Source organism: Filicampus tigris, chromosome 21 (assembly GCF_054856515.1).
Source record: "Filicampus tigris isolate MCC_2025a chromosome 21, RoL_Ftig_1.0, whole genome shotgun sequence".
Classification (NCBI taxonomy): domain Eukaryota; kingdom Metazoa; phylum Chordata; class Actinopteri; order Syngnathiformes; family Syngnathidae; genus Filicampus; species Filicampus tigris.
In genome coordinates, this window is record NC_141237.1 from 9,729,672 (window position 1) to 9,748,562 (window position 18,891).

The 18,891-nt window shown below is 42.7% G+C and overlaps 1 protein-coding gene across 8 annotated transcripts in view; it reads right to left on the reverse strand.

The window, feature by feature from the left end:
* Window positions 1-424: 424 nt before the first annotated feature.
* Window positions 425-18,891, reverse strand: part of arhgap12b (Rho GTPase activating protein 12b) — a 33,037-nt gene continuing 14,570 nt past the window's right edge. For 3 of the 8 annotated variants that reach the window (XM_086021026.1, XM_086021027.1, XM_086021028.1), the window contains 17 exons: window positions 12,014-12,286; window positions 11,154-11,294; window positions 10,460-10,540; window positions 9,812-9,934; window positions 8,880-8,954; window positions 7,621-7,682; window positions 7,430-7,511; window positions 7,216-7,308; window positions 5,610-5,714; window positions 5,266-5,364; window positions 5,077-5,179; window positions 4,868-4,990; window positions 4,689-4,787; window positions 3,491-3,568; window positions 3,249-3,383; window positions 3,020-3,125; window positions 425-1,857 (listed from right to left, as the gene is read on the reverse strand). In XM_086021026.1, coding sequence (XP_085877152.1) covers window positions 1,683-1,857; window positions 3,020-3,125; window positions 3,249-3,383; window positions 3,491-3,568; window positions 4,689-4,787; window positions 4,868-4,990; window positions 5,077-5,179; window positions 5,266-5,364; window positions 5,610-5,714; window positions 7,216-7,308; window positions 7,430-7,511; window positions 7,621-7,682; window positions 8,880-8,954; window positions 9,812-9,934; window positions 10,460-10,540; window positions 11,154-11,294; window positions 12,014-12,286 — 1,953 coding nt within the window. In that variant the 3' untranslated portion in view covers window positions 425-1,682. Of the gene's footprint in view, window positions 1,858-1,920; window positions 3,126-3,248; window positions 3,384-3,490; window positions 3,569-4,688; window positions 4,788-4,867; window positions 4,991-5,076; window positions 5,180-5,265; window positions 5,365-5,609; window positions 5,715-7,215; window positions 7,309-7,429; window positions 7,512-7,620; window positions 7,683-8,879; window positions 8,955-9,811; window positions 9,935-10,459; window positions 10,541-11,153; window positions 11,295-12,013; window positions 12,287-18,891 lie in introns of all 8 variants that reach the window. The other 5 variants (XR_015084348.1, XM_086021029.1, XM_086021032.1 and 2 more) reach the window with 5 other exon arrangements.

Sequence of the window (18,891 nt, forward strand, 5' to 3'; positions counted from 1 at the left end):
AGCTGGCATACTGGCAATTACCTAATTAGACATCAATTAATCCGCAGCCTTCAGGTCGGCAGCCATCTATGACCTGCGGAGGAATGACAAAAAAAAAAAAACGGAATTAATGGAAGCAGAGTGGCAGAGGTTGCCATACATTTCAGAAAAATCAAGAAATATACTAAAGTGCTTTTCATAATTAACAGGTAGGAAAATAATTGATTGCGACACGAAAGCTTAATCACTCCGCTCAATAACCAAGATATTAGCGTTGAGTAGATTAATTCAATTATGTAATTAAGGCAGAGAGGGAGCTGAAGCTTTAGAGTTGATTGAAGTCGAACGGCAGACTCACCTTTATGTCTTTTACATTTATGGTCTACATCAAGCATCCGCGCCGAGCTTTTATCACTGAGACAGGAAATGCACCGGGGCCTCCTCGTTTCGTTTTGTCTTTTTTATTAGACAGAGCAATTTCACAAACAGCAGTTAGCCTGAAAAATTACATTCAAATGTGCAGCTGATCACACGTAAACACTGCAGGAACAGAAGGAACAGTCTTTTTTTTTTTTTTTTTCTTCTTCTTCTTCTTCTTCTCTTTTTCACAATCTGCCATTTTGTCATCTTTTAATTCAAATGTACAAACTGGAAAATCAACCATACACACAAAGCCCAGTCACTAGAACACTTTGTAACAACTAGCTTCTGTCAGAGTCAACGAGCTCCGAAACGTCTTGAAAGGCTTTCCGCCCACTGCCATACGTCAGACCGGGAAACACTCTCGGTATCGGTCCCGCCTGTCGGAATACTTCATCATTAGCTTGGCGGGGGTTTGGAAGCCACCGCAGGACCTCGGAGACGCATCCCGCCAGGAGGATTGACCAAACGGACGCATTTGCGTTCGTAAAGGAGTACAGACCGCGCGGACTTGACTGAAGCACGTTGACACGACGACACGACACAAATCTGTACAAAGTGGCAAGACCAAAGACGCTTCTGTGCAGGTTTTAATTCACTCCCGTCGACAAACACTGTTTTATCCCACCGTCGGGTTAACACTTAAAGGGTGAAGGTGGGGGCACAAAGTGAAACACTGCTCCGGATCGTCCGAGTGCAAAAAAAAAACAAAAAAAAAAAACATAAAACGACGACAACAACAACAACAAAAAAAACATCGGCCCATTAACACAACACTGATTCATGGCATAACCGGCGTCACAGACGAAGCGCCACAACACAGAAGACCAACACAGTTCAGGCAACATCACGAGGTTTGCGTCTGCCTTTTAACGCCACCGGAGCAGCATCCGTTAACTTTCCCCTTACTCAAGGAGGAGCTTTTATAGGATTCAGTGACTGCGGCACCAAAAACAAAACAACCACCAAAAAAAAAAAAAAGAAAAAAAAAAGAAATAAATCAACCCTGAATACTCAAATTCACCAAATCACGAGAGGTCATCCGAAAGGTTGTCGTTCGTCCGTCTGCAAAGGAACGGCAGCCGGAAAGGGGAGGGGCCTGTTGCCCATTGAACTTCATCTCCAGAACTGATAAGTGCAATGCCTTGTCATGCTTGTGTAAACGATCATGGCAATGAGGAGTTGGGCTTCCCAGCTGCCGGGTCCACAGCAAAACTGAGTTCAGTCAAAAACAAAAAGAAAACGAAAAAAGGAGGCAAACCAGTCCAGAGCCCCTTTTCTGTCTACCTGCCAAAGATGCTTTCGTACTCCAGCAGTATGAGCTCCACTATCTGGTTCTGGTAGACCATGTGGACCGCGATGTTGCCCGTCTCCGTCTCGGGCCGGAGGAGCGTGGGCCCGAAAACGATGGCCACGCTCTGGGTGGTCATGCGGTTGGCTTCGCCGTGCTCGATCACCCTGTGCGGGAGGGAGGGAGGCAAGTTAGGAGACGGACGGGGGGTCAGGGTTTGGTTTACCTACCGCTTCAGCTTCAGGCTTCCATCGACAAAAACGAGATTACGAGCACTCCGACGGTCTCAGAACGCATCTGCGAGGCTCAGGATTGAGCGCCAACGACGACGAGCCGCCGAACACGGCTGACGCTCCGGGCGAGAGTGGAGCAATAATGGCGGTTTTAAATAGAAGCTACATCCTCCTGTGCAGATGCACAAAACAATAACGCATTTATGGAGGGGAGGAAATGAGATCAAATCCGCCCGCTTGATATAACCGAGTCCTCCGTACACTGAATGTCACGCTGTAAATTCCGCCACTTCATAGGTACTAAATTACAGCAAATGCAGTGCCATATAAATGCAAATGGGAAAGCTAGGCAAATGTCACTGAGAACATATGATGCCGCTGCCGGTGGGTAGGAAAAAAAAAAATAAGAATAACAACGGTTTATGTGCAACCTCTTTCACACTGCTGATAATCAGATAAACTTGAGACATACTTCTAACTAACTCGTTAACTGCCATTGACTGTTACTAGTGAGGCAAAACTACGAGTGGCCATTTTGGGGATACTAGTAGGGTCCAGGTGGATTTTAATTTTACTTGAGTAGTGATGTGAAGAAGAAATGACTTTTATTCCTTTACAATGATCTCGATTCCGCTCGCAACCTTTATTTATTCAATTTGGGTTCGGCTCATCAATGAGACGTCCTCCTCGGGTGCGAACCGCTTGTGAGTCCGTTTCACCAATCGGATGGTGTCAGGCGGTCACATGACCATACAGAAAGTCTTGGCAGGGTTGCAAGTGTCAAAAGAGCGACTAAAAAAAGTACACGGATAATTCTTCAACTGTATTTTTTCCAGTTGTTGTTCTTAATTTGTCAGTCTGAGACAATAAATTGTGTTAATAGTTTGCAAAATGTGCAAGTCTTAGTAAATAAGTGCCATTTCTTTTTCTATTATGAAGGTGGAATTATAGTATTTTGATAAAAATGTATTCATATATTTTCTTTTTTTTTTTTTTTTAAATAGGCCATTTCTGATTAATGTCATTCAAACAAGAAAGAAATCGAAAAATGGATGACCAAGAAATGATGACAGATGAATAAATGTGAAGATCTTACCTGCGCAGGTGTTTGAAGAGGACTTGCATTGTGTCATGGTTCGGTTTTGGCAATTTCTTGATCAAGTCTTTGATTGAGTTTACCCTCTGCTTGTAGTCAGAACATTCTGAAGCAAAAGAGACAAAGCCGCTAGTGAGGGAATTCGCATGCCTGCAGCACCACCTAGTGGCCACATCAATTATTTTTGACTGGAATAAAAGAGTTGAGGTCAGATTTTAAAGTTACTCACTAATTGCATTCACAAAGTCATTGAAGGATCCGTAAGTGAACAGAGGTTCCGGAAGTTCCCGGAAGAACATCTTGAGTGCTCCTGTCGTGACGTGGATGTCCTCCCACTTGCTGTCATCCAGCTCCACCTTCTCGTCTGATGCAGGGAAGGAAATAAACGCAAGGCATCACAATCAGGTGTTGTGTGATAGCGTTTTGATCAAATAATGTCATGTAATGTCATTTAGATGGATGGATAGATACCATGGTTCACAGCAAAGCGGAGCTTCTGTATCACTGCCAGGTTGCCGCTCACTCGATACAAGCCATCAACACTGAGACCTGAGCACAAAAAAAAAAATCCATGTATTTGTTATTTATCATTAAGTGCTCATACAAAATGGCCGTTGATTTTAAATTAGGGCTGTCAAAGTTAAAGCATTAACTATGGAGATTAATTTAAATTATAAAATTAACTCAGTTAACTCAGTTTTATTGACTTCCTGTAGCGGCTGACATCTGCTCACTGCGCAGCCAAACTTAAAGGAGATTTGGTGCAAAGACGGACTTTTACGTAGTTTTACGTAATATAAAATAATTAATAATTTGCACACTTTGCAAAGCCAAATTCAAATACCGTTTTTGTTGTACTGTCTTTGGTGTATCGTTCAACTGTTGTATTTTACGGGAAAAGAATCATATTCAAGGATCAGAGAAAACAATTTGAACGGCCTTTGAATCGAAATATACTCCCCCCCCCCCCCCCACATTAATTCCAAGATTTCACTCACGTAAATATCAGTTCCAAGCTTCGTAAAAAATTGTAGGTGAAAAATACGATTAATCGCGATCAATTATGGGAACATTTTGCGATTAATTAGTTAAAACATTTCAATCGCTTGACAGTACTACTTTAAATCAACAGAATTCTTGTCATTTAATTCATGGTGTCATTACAGTATATTCCCTCCATGGTAGGAGTTGATGTGAGGGGCAGCATTACTCTGATTTGGCCAGTACTAAAAACAGGCAAGCTGTCCTAAACTCTATCTATAAATTCAATTGTATGATCCATCAAATGGATGAATCAATGTATTAATTTATTGCAAAGAATCAATTGGACTCATTTTGTAGCATTTCTTTTGGCTGAACTGGTTCCAGTATTGTATGATTTTTTTATTATTTTTTTGTCCAATAAGATTTCAGCCTTTATGTGTTGCCATGTCAATCTAATCTGCCCTGGGCCTTCAGAATCACACGTGCTGGCTATTTTAACTTAAACAATATTATCAATGGGACTGCTTCTTTAACCAAACAGAATTTAAATGAATCATCATAGCGCCACCATCTGTAATTGGTTGGTCGGTGAAAAAAAATCGACTGGCAAAACATGTCATGGCTGCAGCCGTGAATACGATGTATTTTATTTCAACTTCGAACCAGGTGATGAGCTGACTCATACCTGTGTTCTCCACGTGGTCAATACACATTTTCACAAATCTGGGCACGGATGTGTTCTCCCGCTGGCACAGGTTGCTCAGACCGCAGCCAAACACCTGATCTGAAGAACGGACAGAAAAAACGACGTTGGTAAACTGGGACGCGTTTTACAAACGGCATCGGCCGTTTTTCTCAGGCTACCTTTGATGTAGCCTTTGTCCCTGACCGCCTGGTAGGTGGGTCGACGCGTCAAGAACTTCTTGAGCTTCAGACGAGTTTTTTTCTGGTCTGATGAGTCCATACTGACAGAGGTCTTCATCACAACTAATAGCAGCAAAAACGGACGCATTGTGAGTGCATATAGTCGAAGACTATAAAACAATGAAAGGGCGGTTAGCGGTTAGCCTCACCTCTAGTCTTCTTGGAATCTCGCTGATCTTTCTCCTTGTCTTGTTTCTCAGCTCCCGGAGAGTCCGGCATATCCTCTTCGATGGCCTCGTCCGACTCCCACGCCTGGACAGGAGTTGTTTTTTTTGGGTTTTTTTTTAAACTTTTCGATGCAGTTACACGCATCCACGGCTATGACCAAGTCGACTTACATGTGTGTTAATGGTCTCGGTCAGGGCCCGGTACCAGTCATTGATGACGCTGTCAATCTCGGACTGGATCAGCAGTTCTGTCCCCTGACGCGTCTTCAGCTGAGGAATCCAAAGGTTGGACGTCAGAGGAGCGTGAAACACGATTCGCTAAAAGTTAAGGGATATTTGGCTTTTGGGTGAAATTTTAGGATTCACAAAATGTGCAAGATACTTTCCCGGTACATTCAAAACGTTTAGAAAAGGTCAAATTACATTCACCGGTTCCAGTTTAGAGTGCGTTTTATTTTTGTCCCAAAGTTTCACCCGAAAGTGGAATATCAGTAACTTTTTTTTTGGAGTAGTACCTCAATGACATGCTTCTTGCTGGACTTGTCCTTGGAAGCCCATTCGACGGAACCCCCGCGCAAGTCAACGGTAAACTCTGGCTTGGACTGGTTGCTGCCAAACTTCTGAAATGCAGTGACGCAATATAAGCGATAATGTCGCACAAATGGAACCATGAGAGTAAACTGCTTTTAAAACAATAATTGTCCCACAAAAAAAAAAAAAAAAAAATCAAGACTAGCAGTTAAATGACAAATAGTTGTGTTTAGGATTTAAATTAAAAGAAGGGTTAAAAATGTTAATTACTTGTATTGTTTTTAGGGATGGACCGATTATCATCCGGGCCGATTATTGGCACAGATATTTGGCTTTTTGACGAATATCGGCATCGGCCTTTTTTAAAACTCTGCTGGCCGATAATAAATCAATTTAAAACTGTGGAAATCAAAAGAAAGGTATGTGAAAGTTTAACATTTCTGTCATTTTGAAATTTTCATTCACTCTGGAAAATTACCTGGAGCTATTGTTTAAGTTTTCATTTATCCTTTTTAAGACATGCTGACAACCCCCGGTGCTCCCTGAACGTTTTGTTAGAATTGTATAACAGAGATGTATATTGTCAAAAATAATTAAAAAAAGAAAAATAAAAGTAAAAAACATTTTTTTTTTTAAATATACATTATGCAAACCTTAAACATTGTTCAATAAAAATGCTTAAAGATGTTGCAACAAAGTTAAGAGTACATTTTTTCTTTAGATTTTGATGCCGATATTTTTCCTTTTTACTGAAAATGAATATCGGCTCCAAATATCGGTTATCGGCCGCCTTGACTACTAATAATCGGTATCGGCCCTAAAAAAAAAAAGCATATCGGTCTATCTCTAATTGCTTTGTTAGGCAGGCAAATCACTGTTAGTAAAGTTATTCTGTCAAGTTACTCAGATACAAATAAATGTCTGCCACAATGATTTTTGGCACATTTACAAAATTAACGCCACCTCCGTTTCAAACAATGATGAATAACATCAGATGAATGACATGGAATTTACCAGACAAAATGTCCTAACAATTTCCACAACTTTGCATCACGTGACTGATGACTCCAAATCCGATGCAACACCAAGATTTCAGCAGAGGGTGACAATTAGAAAATATATTTCAATATAAATTCCTCCTGTGATGTAACGGTAATATAAATACTGTGGAACAAAATATTAATTGTTGGCTGTATTTCACTATTTCCAGAGAAACAGCATAATATACTCACTAGGGTGTTTATCTACAATAACTTGGTTTTAGTTTACACTGTGCCCGTTTCAACCAAAGCAAATACAATTTAAATGTTAAAATCGTCTTTATATAAGACCCTCAGTTAAATAAGTCTTGGCTAACTTCAGATTTGTTCTGGATTTTGAAGCGTTTCCCCATACGAAATACAATCACGGAAAGGTCAAACTACTTAGATGCAGTTAATAAATAAAAACGGAACCATTAGCACACAGTGAAACACACGCTAGTCTGTCAGTTAGCCAAAGAAGCGGCGACTGAAAAAAAAAAAAAAAAAAAAAAAAAAAAAAAGGACGTGCAGCAGCAGCAGCAGCAGCCTTTGCAGTGCTATCGTTTACATAGGAGACAGCAGGACGGGGCTTGACTGATTGCTTCCAGTTGCTAAGAAGAGTGAGGAGCAGCTCGGGGATGGAGCCATTGCGGTAATAAGACTTCAGGAAGGAGGAGAGGGAAAAAAAAGCAATGAACAGACGACGACAATATTCTTTGTACAGGTGGCCATGAAGTCGGATTAGAGGGAGCATGGCCAAAAATGGGCCCGTGAATACGCACCCAGCTCGTGCTTCCTCCTTGACCTTTTGCAAAGAGGAGGGAGGAACCCTGCAACACCGTCCACGAGGATGCCCAGTTCTTCCTGTAAGTCAAAACCATTAAAAAAAAGAAAAATCGATAAATAAAAATTTTTTTTTTTTTTTACAAGATGACAGCAAAGTACTTCAGGCCTGCGCTTCAAAGCTTCCTACCTGACTTTTTTTCCATTCTCTGTGATTTTGGTGACGTTTAGGACCCCGCACTTCTCTGAAGGCTAAGGAGGACGAGAGAAGCAAAATCGGAATTCCAACGCGTGCATGACGGACCGCACAAGACTGAGGCGTGAAATCAAAAGTGTTGTTGGTTATGGTCCCTGATGCTCTGAGCAGATGGGTTTTTGCTTTGCAACACAATGGAACCTATAAAACCGACATATAATACTGTTATAGATAATCATGAGCTATGCTGAGGTCCGTGTGAAACCAGACACGGCCGCCGTTCGAATTTGGAGTAATTGTGCAACTGCAAAGCTCCAGTACTCCCTAAAAGCTAGTGGGTGAAATCTCAGGATGGACTTAAAATGCACAAAAGAAGCTCAATAGGTGGACATGTGCATGTTAGGGATGTAACAATTCACTCAAGACCCGATTCGATTCGATTTTTGATTTTTAGTTCCCGATTTCAAATTCGATTTTTTTTCAAAAAATACTCTTTTTAACAAAATGGATGACTCATTTTAAAACAAAGATGTTTTTATTTTCACGTCTGCATTTTGTCCTTCTGACTTTTGTAACTTTACAAAAAAAAAAACTTGAAAATGAACTTAACACTTTGACTGTTTAAACTTTGACTGTTTGTTTTGTTTTATTAGTGTCAGAACTAAACATGAAAATAAATAAATGGACAATAGATTTGACTGTTATTACAAATCCTTTCGTGATCAAACTTTCAATATCGATTCTTTTATTTTTTTACATTTATGCATATTTTAAGCAGTTCAAATCAATTTTTGACGAATCGTAACATCCCTAGTGCATGCGCAAAATTCAAAGGTCCAATTAAGTTCACCTGCAAATGTTAGAGTCCATTTTAGGTTCATGCTGGGATTCCATCCGCAAGCTCAGTATGTGAGGAGTGTAAATTTTGCCCTAAAAACTGGGTGAGCATAAAAAAAAAAAAAGAAAAAAAAAAGTATGACTTAAAGGAATACAAAATTGGAGGTTCCACTGTAGATACTGTTAAAAAAAAAAAAAAAAAAAAAAAAATGCAACATTGCATGTAGTGCAGTTAGCTAGAGATGGTGACATGCAGAAGATGACAGAGAAATAAAAAATAAAAAAAAAATAAAAAAATGCTCAGATTCGATGAGTGAATTGGAAAAAAAAAAAGAAGAAAAAAAGATGTTTATGTTTGGATGGAAGCCAGATGATGGAGGTGGTGAGTGCAATGCGATGCAAGCTGCGATACTAACAGTTGAGGGGTGCTTAGGAGATGACGGGCAGGAGTCAGAGTCCGGAGAGCTCTGCTTGGGCGCCGGAGCACACTCCTAACAACAAGAGGCACCACATGAAGATTGTCTAAAGACTAGCAGGCAACTAAAGGAGTCAATGAAGTCAGCAGGTTAGTGGGGAGAAGGAAATGGAGTAGAATAAGACAACATTGGGTTGCATGTGACATAATAAAGTGGAACAGATATTTGGATTACGAGCCATACAGAAGATTGAGTGCTGTTAGTTGAGCTGGTGTTTTTACACTTTTTTTTTTTTTTTTACAACCACATTTCTGAAGGATGTCTTGCTCTTAGATTTATAGTCCAAACAAGCAATTACAGCTCATAAACATTAACCACGAGATACACTTAGACATGATTACATTGCAAATTGAGTTGGTAGGGGGGCATTTATTTCCCTTTTTTATCTGCAGAGGGCAACACTCGGTTATTAGTGGAATTTATGAGGGAGCTAGTGTAGAGTAATTGACTTTTTGGGTTAAACAGTGATTACTTTGGAACGCTCCACTGCCTAGAGCATGACTTGAGTAGCTTCACAGACGCCATGTTTGTAAATGCCGTAGTAATGACGAAAAAAAATAAAATAAAAAAGACGGCGTCAACTGAGTGCGCCGCGTTTAAATGGACTGACTATTTTGAGGAGATTTTCATGCCATAAAGTCAAAATGAAATTCCAAGATTCCAAAAGCAGCTGCCACAGAGGAAGCGGCGGTTTGATAAACAAACAAAGGAGGTCAAGATGACTTCACCAGCACCATTACTTATACGCAGTTACGGGCGTGTGCTCATTGTGACGCAAATTCCTGAATCATTTTACGATTAAAACCAGCGAGACTTCACTTCGGGAAGCATAACTTGACTCTCACTTCACGGGAGAGCCACGGAGTCCCTACCTTGTCGTTGAGATCGAGGACATAAGTGCTGTGCCTCCACTTGGTGAGGATGATGGGGTCCGGCTGCTTCCTCTCCAGGCTCCGACTCTTGGGGACCTCGCCGGACTGAGGCGAGATGTTGTACTGCGTGGGGAGAGGATCATCATCATCATCATCATCATCGTCGTCATCATCAGACGGCAGAAAGTCGCGACTCCGCCGAGCGGCCCGTCGGCGCCTGCCCCCTCGGCCCCTCCCCTCCCTACCTCCCCTTTCGCTGTCCACAGCAGCATTGGAGAGAGGGGCTCTCGCTCTCAGGGTCTCGCAGCCATCACCTGCGAGGACCCCTAAACGTGTCCCCGTGTCCGAGTAACGCAAGCGGGCACCACAAGAATTCAGCGGCCCGTTCTGATCCGCTCTTAAGCTTCTCGATTGGTCGTAGCAGGAGCCGTTAATAGTCCTGCGGGCGGCGTTCGATTACGAGAGTGGCTCCTGGCGGCTCGCCAAACGCTCATCCACTTACATAAACGGGACTCGGGTGGCACGCCAAGGGGACGGGCCGCGTCAGAGGTGATGGAATTTGAAAGGACTTTGGGGGGGTGTGGTGTGATGTCAACAAAGTGTCGGCAAAGAACATTTGGAAAGGTAACATTAATGAAGTAAGACTACCTTGGGTAATTCCCATTCGGACCTGGATCCGTCGGCATTGTAGTAGTAGGGTCGGCCTTGCTCATCGACATGTTTTATCCACTGCAAAGAGAGTCCAGTCTGTATTTAGTAAACCCCCAAAAAAATTAATAAAAAATATATATATATATACAAAAAAATATATTTGGAAAGTCTGCTCTGGCCTTTGTGTGTGGAGTTTGCATATTTTCCCTTGTGCATGAGTTTTGACAGAAACAAACAAAAAAAAAGAAATCATACTCAACACAAATGGCGATTATAAAAGTAATCTGCTCGGATCAACCAATCAAGAAAATGCTGATGCAATCTAAAGCCTCAAAAACGGCAAAAGCAAGTGTTTTATATATATAATCAGTACCACTTTCACGGAGGACTACGGAAATTGGATATTTCCTACCGAGAAGCTGAAATTCTGAGAATTTGGACAATTTTCAATTAAAAACGTATCTATATCCAAACGATTCATTGATGATCAATGAATTTGATCATCAATTAATGGTTGCACCTCCATTGCAAAATACAGCACGGGAAGCAGTGCAGCCGAGAGAAATTGATGAAATGCAGAGAACAGATAGTTGCAAATAAATTCATGATAGTTCATTGACCAAATACTAGAATATATGTTTATTTTTTGTCGCCTTTGATATTGTTCAGGCCAGCAGAAGGCCTTTTTTACCTTCTCTTGCGTGTATTCGGAGACGTAAAGGGTGTGTCCGTGCTCATCGAGCTCCTCCGACCAGCCTCTAGGGGGCGACCCGTACTGGCTGTCGGACTGGCTGGAACGGGTGCTGTGACAGTTTTCCTCAGACGAAAGCAGCTATTCAGAAAAAAAAAAAAATGACAATAAATCAAAGGCTGATGACATTTTTGGCCGTATTATAAGAAAAACTTGATATCAGTATACGTGTGCAGTTCAGCTGTAAGAAGTGTGACAATGGCTTGAACATAAAGTAAAGCGAGGTCCAGTTTCGGTCCAAAACCATCCAGTTGGCATTTTGCAGATCCCCCAAAAAATGACGAGTGGAGATTATAATGAACAGGGAGCAAATCATCATAATTTTTGTGGCTGGATTGTTATCAAAAACATTCAGCCAGTCATAATTTGGGGTTGAACCAGAGTATGAAAACACCACATGGAGGTGCTGTTGGACTGTCAAGAATACAAAACCGTCCCCTATCAGATCCTTTTCTGCCAATAGGTATGAATAAATGCAGATATAAACAATAGGAAATTTAAATAAAAATATAAATAAATAAAGCCAATAAATTAACATAAAACACCATATACAAGTGACAACGGAAAAGAGCCGAAAATGTCAAGTCTGAAGCCAGAGAAAAGAAATAATAACCAAAACATACATTTCAAGTGTTGTTTTACTTTTTAGGACTGCCAACCACGTGGCATGGACTTAATTGAATTACTTATGTCTATAATTTCAGGTTTCAATTTCTCTGGATCTGAATGTGCCACAGAACCTTATATGACACCTTAAAAGAGAGCCAAGTGTTTTTGAGTTTTTGCCTTTGGCCGCTTACCTCGCTCTCTGCCGTGCCTTGGCCTTCCCCTCGGAAGCTGCTGGCGCTGCCGCCGGCGTCGCGCGTGCGTGGCGGTTTCCACGTGCGCTCCCCCGTGGCCCGGTTGTAGTAGAAATGCCTGCCGCTCAGGTCTTTGTGGGTCTCCCAGTCGCCGTGGATGTGGAGAGGTGAACCGGAGGGGACGGGCGGAAGGCTGGACTGGGAGATCTTAAGCTCCTGGAGGTTGGTGTAGACCGGCGAGTCTGACCTGCCCTGACCCGTGGGCGATGTCGTCTGAGGAAGGAAACAAAAACACGACGGGAGGTCAGACTTTTATGCCCGTTCATTCACTCGTTCACATTTTCTGTTAGTCGTATTTCAACATCATGCATGTAAGATTAAAGCCGCCATACTACATTTAAGGACAGCATTTTTAATTATTTCAATTATTCTTTCACTATGACAGAAAAAAAAAAAAAAAAAAGCCCACATACAACCTTAGTAGGATATTAATGCTCCAAATCAAACAAGCGTTTTTCTCTCAGGATCAAAGCCCTGGCAACAGCCGAGGGTCAATTCGCAAACGCTAGAAAGCATCGTCTCCATGGCTACAGCTCATCTCATCATGATCAAGGCCCTTGTGAACGCTTGTGAAAATGATCTTGGGAGGGGGTTGGAGACTGATGACGGCACCAGGTATTTTCGAAACACCGAGCAGGCAAACAGTCAAAGAGTTCGTTATAAGAGAAACACCTCACTGCTTTTGAAAGTGCTTCAGAAAAACAGTTTAATTAAAAAAAAAAAAAAAAAAACAACGTTCCTGGGATTGAATGGCTGGACTGTGAAAACACATATAAAAACTTTTTGGTTTTTTTTGGCAGTGAATAAGTTCTGGCAAAGACCAGGTCTGAATAAAACTTATTAAAATGGAAAATAGGCCAAGCCCCCCCCCCCAAAAAAAAGACCTTGTGAAACATGGATGTTAAAAATTCAGAGTCCCGTTCTAAATTCCCATATACACAACTATAACAATTACAAAACATAATCATCACATGGCTAAAATGTTTCTATTTCTCTTTTATTCCGCAGATCACCTTGTATCCAGAGATCCTCACAAATACGTCATCATCATCCTCGCCGGCCCTCCTGTGACCTTTGAATGCACGCTGCATAGTGATTGCGGGGTGGGCTGCCAAGCGGGACAGGAAGCACATTGACCCTTGCCTTCACCTCTCTCAAAATGCACACCAGCCAGACAGAAAATGAAAGGAGCCAAAAGCGCCAAGAGCAGTCGGCTTTATCTCTCGACTGCACGCTGCAGTGGCACAACAGGAAATAGTGCTGAAATATTAAGATCCTTTTTTTTTTTTTTTTTTTTGCAAGATTAGGCGGCTTTTATGGGGTGAAGAACCATATTTGGTAACTTGAGTGGGTGATTCAACATTAACCCTACATGACTTGTTGTGAGGCAGCTTCGATTCATTTGCTGCCGATTCACTCGGGACTAGTTTGTAGCCTAAAAAGAACAACGGTTGATTGGCGATTGAGTAAATTCAACGACAACTCTTCTGGGCAACGCTAATTGTGCTAAGTAAGACACTGGCATTAATACGGTGGTTCAGCATATGTAAAACAGATCATCTATTATCTAAAAAAAATGATTATATGATCATTAATTTTAACTGTCGATTAAGGAAATGCATAATATCGCTATATTCAGTCCGAAAAAGGGTTAGGTTTTAGATTTTTTTTTAGATTTGATTCGATTTATTGCTTTCAAGTAGGGGCGGGAATCTATGGGTACCTCAAGATTCGATCCGATTCCGATCTACAGGCCCACGATACGATTTAATTCCGATTCCGAGGCTTATGATTCGATTCAATTGCGATTCCGAGGCATCACTACATTGGCTTACATTTTATAGTCCATGTAAAACACTGGTACCTTTTTTAAAATAAAAAAAATAAAAAACTCAAGGAAGAGCAAAGATTTATATTTCACACCTGTTCTGCCATCTTGTCATGTATTAGCTTAGCCTAGCACAGACGCCTGACGTACAAACGCACGTAATCGCTTGCTTTGTTTTTTGTTTTTTTTTTAGTTCAACTTTAAATATCGATCATCAACTCCTATTGAATCGATTCGGAATCTTTTTAATATGCCGAACGATGCGTCGAGAAAATGATTATCGTTCCCACCCCCCCCGCTTTCAAGGCTGCTCAGCTGCCCGTCAAATTATCTACTGGCAAACACGGCAACGGGGAGGGAAGCGGAAACGAGGCATGGGTGGAGTCATGTTCAGGGCAGCAGTGAGGAGAGAAAGGGCGTGTGCTATTGAATCCAGAAGCGGAGCAGCGGTCGGATGCCTGTGCGGCATCTGCTGACAAGTGGCCAGCAAATGGAGCCCCTGTGTGTACGTGCTTATTGCTAAGAATACGGTTTGTGTAGTTATTGGCATATGGGGACAAAGTAATAATGTTTTCCCTTCGGCTTTGCCTCGGCAGCCTCATGTCCCGCCGTGCTTGTTATAGTCAGTGAAAAAGACTTATGCGTTGACTGTGTTGTAAATTAAACCATAAAAATGCGTAAAGGGGAGCGGGTCAAGGTAAGGTGAGTGGGGATGGTGTTTGTAGTAGCGGCAAACGTCCACTTGGTGACTCACGAGAGCAGTAGTGCTGAAGCAGTGTGAGGGGGAGGGGCTTCTATAGACGGCACACATGGCAAACCGCTCTGCTGCATCACCGTGCACTCTTAGAGACACGTGGTGCTTGTGCAGCATTTTGCTCAAGAGCCCAAACTTCATTCAGTCACCTTGCTGCGGCATTTTTTTCCTGGCACAGCGAGCGTTCAAGCGGAAGGGCAGCGATCGGCTGCGTTTGCGATCGGCCGGATCGCCGCAGATTGAAAAACATCTCGCCGCGGCAATGCTTCAACCCGTCAGGCAGCTTATGTCTTCAGTTGAGCACGAGCTAATCGATTAACGGTCGATGGTGAGGCACGGAAGCATCAAAAGGTGGCGGGGGTGGCGCCATCGTTTACGCATGACGGATCGGACAAACGGGGAGAGCGAGTGTGAGATTTGAGTGTGTCATTTCAAATGCATCATGGTGTTTGATGTCCATGTAGGCGAGTACGCGTGAATGATGGTGATTTAAAATTCGGTTTTTCCTGCTCAGTATGATCGCCAGCTAGTGTGGACAGACTGGTGAAATTTCACCATGGAAACATTGTGAGACAAGCACCTCGCTCCAAAAACGCCAGTGGCAAATGAGCACAAACAGTCAACGCCTGTCACCGGTTTCCGATAACGCTGAAAAGCAGATTTCTACATCACATTCAAGGCGCCGCGATGAGCCGCCATCCATCAATCTCTCTCGAGCTCTCAAAACGTCACAGTGTAAAATTGACTTGGTAAAACTGATGCATGAAGTGAGGCTACGTTCCAATTTTGCAAGCAGTTTTAACGATACTGAACAGGATTTATTTTTTTATTTTTTTTCCCCCCCTCCATCAAATCCTGAAAAAAATGAGGTCATTCAGCTTCCTGTTGGATCTTCCCGTTTCAACGGTCAGCCACTTTCTTCTTGGAAATAACCCCACAGTAGAACATGAAAATGTTATTCTGCGTCAGAGCGAAAGGTCTACTGTCTCCGGTTCCAGACGGTGCCAAGATGGGTGTCACAGCTCCGATCATGTGTTCATCGTTCCGCTAACCGTGTTGCATAATGTGATTGTGTAATTGAATTAGATGAAAACTGGTTAAAGGAAGAGTGGCGCTCCTGGCCTGGAGAGGTGCATTGCCGAGCGAGGCCTTTGTGGCTATGGAAACACCCAGTCAACGGAGCCACTTCATTCGAAAGTCTTTGAGGATGTCGGTTTAGAGGCGAACGCCCCCACCGAGGCAGGACATCAATCCACTTGGCTCCCTTTGTTCCTTTGTCTAAAATTGTCCCTTGCCTTTTTGTCGCACAGCTCCCTCCGATACCTTGATCGTTTTCTGCTTCCCCTTCCCTCGGGACGACGCCGCGACACCCCCTCTCTCGCGCTGCTCAAGGAGTTACGACGCCGCAGATGATGGTCGTGCCCATACGACCGGATTAACCTACATTTCCACCTCGATGAGCATCGGTCAGACCACATCGGCCCGCTCGCCCGTCACCGCCTTTGTGGCATATTGCAGGCCAGACCGCCTCTGAGCCAGGATATTGTTGACACGTTGGCGTGCTTTTGGGGAACACACAGACTGTTTAAAAGAGTCCACCGGCCATCAACTGCGGTTTCTAAGAAAAAAAGGCTAATTATATTCAACGATGGATTTGACTCCATCCGCAACTTCAAGCACGGCGACCAGAGAGACGTGACTCGGGAGCATAAGTGAAAGACCGAAAGTGAGTCAGCATCTTTTCAGTCGGACTCGGCGGCACGATGACAGCCAATTTAATTACACGGATCAGAGCATTCGACAAGACTGGCAACTTGACTGCGACGTGCTCGATTAACCTTTTGCTCCTGAGCCGATTGCGTTAAAATGTCAGTCGACACACAGTTGAGACGGTCAGAAGCTGTTGTTGCTCGGATACTACGGGCAAAACACCTTCAAGCCCGTCGTCAACACTACCAGAATGGAACTATGTTTCTGTAAAACTCTAAAAGCAATTGATAGTTTGAGAGCAACAGAATCTTGTCTGTGGCGTCTGTCCAACTGGATTTCCTCTTGCGATGCGAGCGAGGACAGATTTTGAGGACAGGGGGAGCCTGCAGCCATGCTATATGTGCATATGGGCATGCCGCTGTTGGTCAACATTTTTGCAGTGAAGCTGTCAGTTCTGCAGTACGAGCAAGATACACCCAAGCAAACAATTTATATCCGGGACAAGATGTTCACGGTTATTTCGGAAGCACCCAATAGATCAAAGATTCCAGCTTCTATTTGGGGCTAAGCTTGAGTTAGAGCATAAAATCAAACGCCAGTGAGCCAGATTCTGACTGACACCTCCTCTTGAATTCTGTTCCCCTTTTCAGAGCATATGGAGACATTACTCGAGCATTTGAGAAAATCTGGGTAAACATTTCAAATGTCGGTGAGCGGCAAAGAAGTGATTCAAAGTTAGTTATTCCTGCAGACGTCCGTCTCTTTTGTGCCTCCAACCAAGAAAGACTTACAAATAATTGTGTGGCCGATTAGACGTAGAAATGACTACAATCAGAACATACGCACGCGCCGCGCTATTTACTCCCCGGGGGATGTCTCAGGCTGTAGACGAACACAGAAGGGAGTCACTGCTAGCACACTTTCCTCTCGATGGGTACTCCCCCTCCTCGAACATACTCCATCTTTAGAGCTGCGCGGAAGCATAACAGTCACAAAGTACCTTCTGTTCTCCAAATAGTGAGAAAAACAGCCAGACAGACATGGATGGGGGAAGAATGAAAGGATTGCCCTGCAATCTGTTCCTCACGCAACGACACACACACAAAAAAAAAAAAAACCCCGGCAGAGCAGGAAGTGATTCTCTTTGTACGGCATCTTGTATAACGCTAAATTCTGCAATCAGGATTGGTAGGAACTGCAGATCAATGAAGTTCTACGAATACATCTCATGTAATAATTAGGGGTGGTGATTAATTGCCAGCGGTGTGTTGGGAAGAAGAGTTGTACGTTAGTGGGCATCCGCAAGTTATGTGGCTCAACTTCGCACGGAATCATGTTTTTGTGATTTACTAGTTAATGTTGACGATCACGGTGATCTCAAGTGCCCTTTTCATGATTTCGATTTGAAATGCCGTTTCAAATCCATCCAGACAGCGACGGGCAGACGCATCCAGATCAAACACATCACATCCCGGTGGTAAAAATTTGGTTCAAAGAAAACTGCTCGAGGTTGATGGAAGCATCTCTTATTGCTTTAAACATGCTTTGGCAAATGGTAAGCTCTGTTTATGTTCAAAAATACAGTGTGATAAACAGCAATAAATTCAACAATTCTTTGCGGATGCAGACTTAGCAGCACTCCATAGCAGACAGCTGAGATTTTAAGCCTCGAGTTAATGACTAATCCTGACCTAAAGCCTACAGCGTGATTGGTTTGAGCCAATTATACAAGGTCCCCTCCCTATTTGCTGATTGGCTGGCTGGAAGCAGAGTGGGGGTCGATGAAACTGGAGGTCTTTACGGAAAAGCTCCGACCCAATTAATCAATTAATAGAATGATCGGCAAAGACTTTTGAGAGAGACCGTTATCCATTTACTTCACTTTGAATGTTTGTGATGTGAGTATGTGTACAAAAGAGAACAATTTTTACATCAATACTACACATGAGGTGTTTCATAAGTATGTCACTTAGAAAATCTTAGGAACAAGTACATATTTTCACTTTGATTAGCCGCATCGTTTTTGAAAAAAAAAAAATCCCCATTATCACTGACTACTTAGTGAAAGTGTGATTTTGATGCATTGTAGAGTAACGCTAAAGCAGCAGCTGCCTTGGCACTCTGGAGCTGATGAGTCAGTCTGCTCAAGGACAATCTGGTTTTTGATGCTATGATGACATCAGTGACGACGTAGAAGCCAAACAACACAAGCATGACGATAGAGCAGGGTGATGTGGGTGCAGAGACGGCGAGGGACACAAAGGCTCTTGGTACAGAGTAAAACAATCGTCAGCACCTCTCATTTAAACTGGCATGACCCAGACGCGGCGATATTGGTGCAAAGTGGACAGTGTTCTGCTTTTTTATTTGTTTTTGCGCAGTCAAGCTTCTTTTATACGGTTGGAGTAGATGCCTTGTCAACACCATTGTTGGTATTTTTTAAAACTACATTTCTCAGTGTCTTGAACTTTTGTCCACATGCGATCTGTGTTCAAAGGCACTCAAAGCCAAGCTATTGTTTTTTTT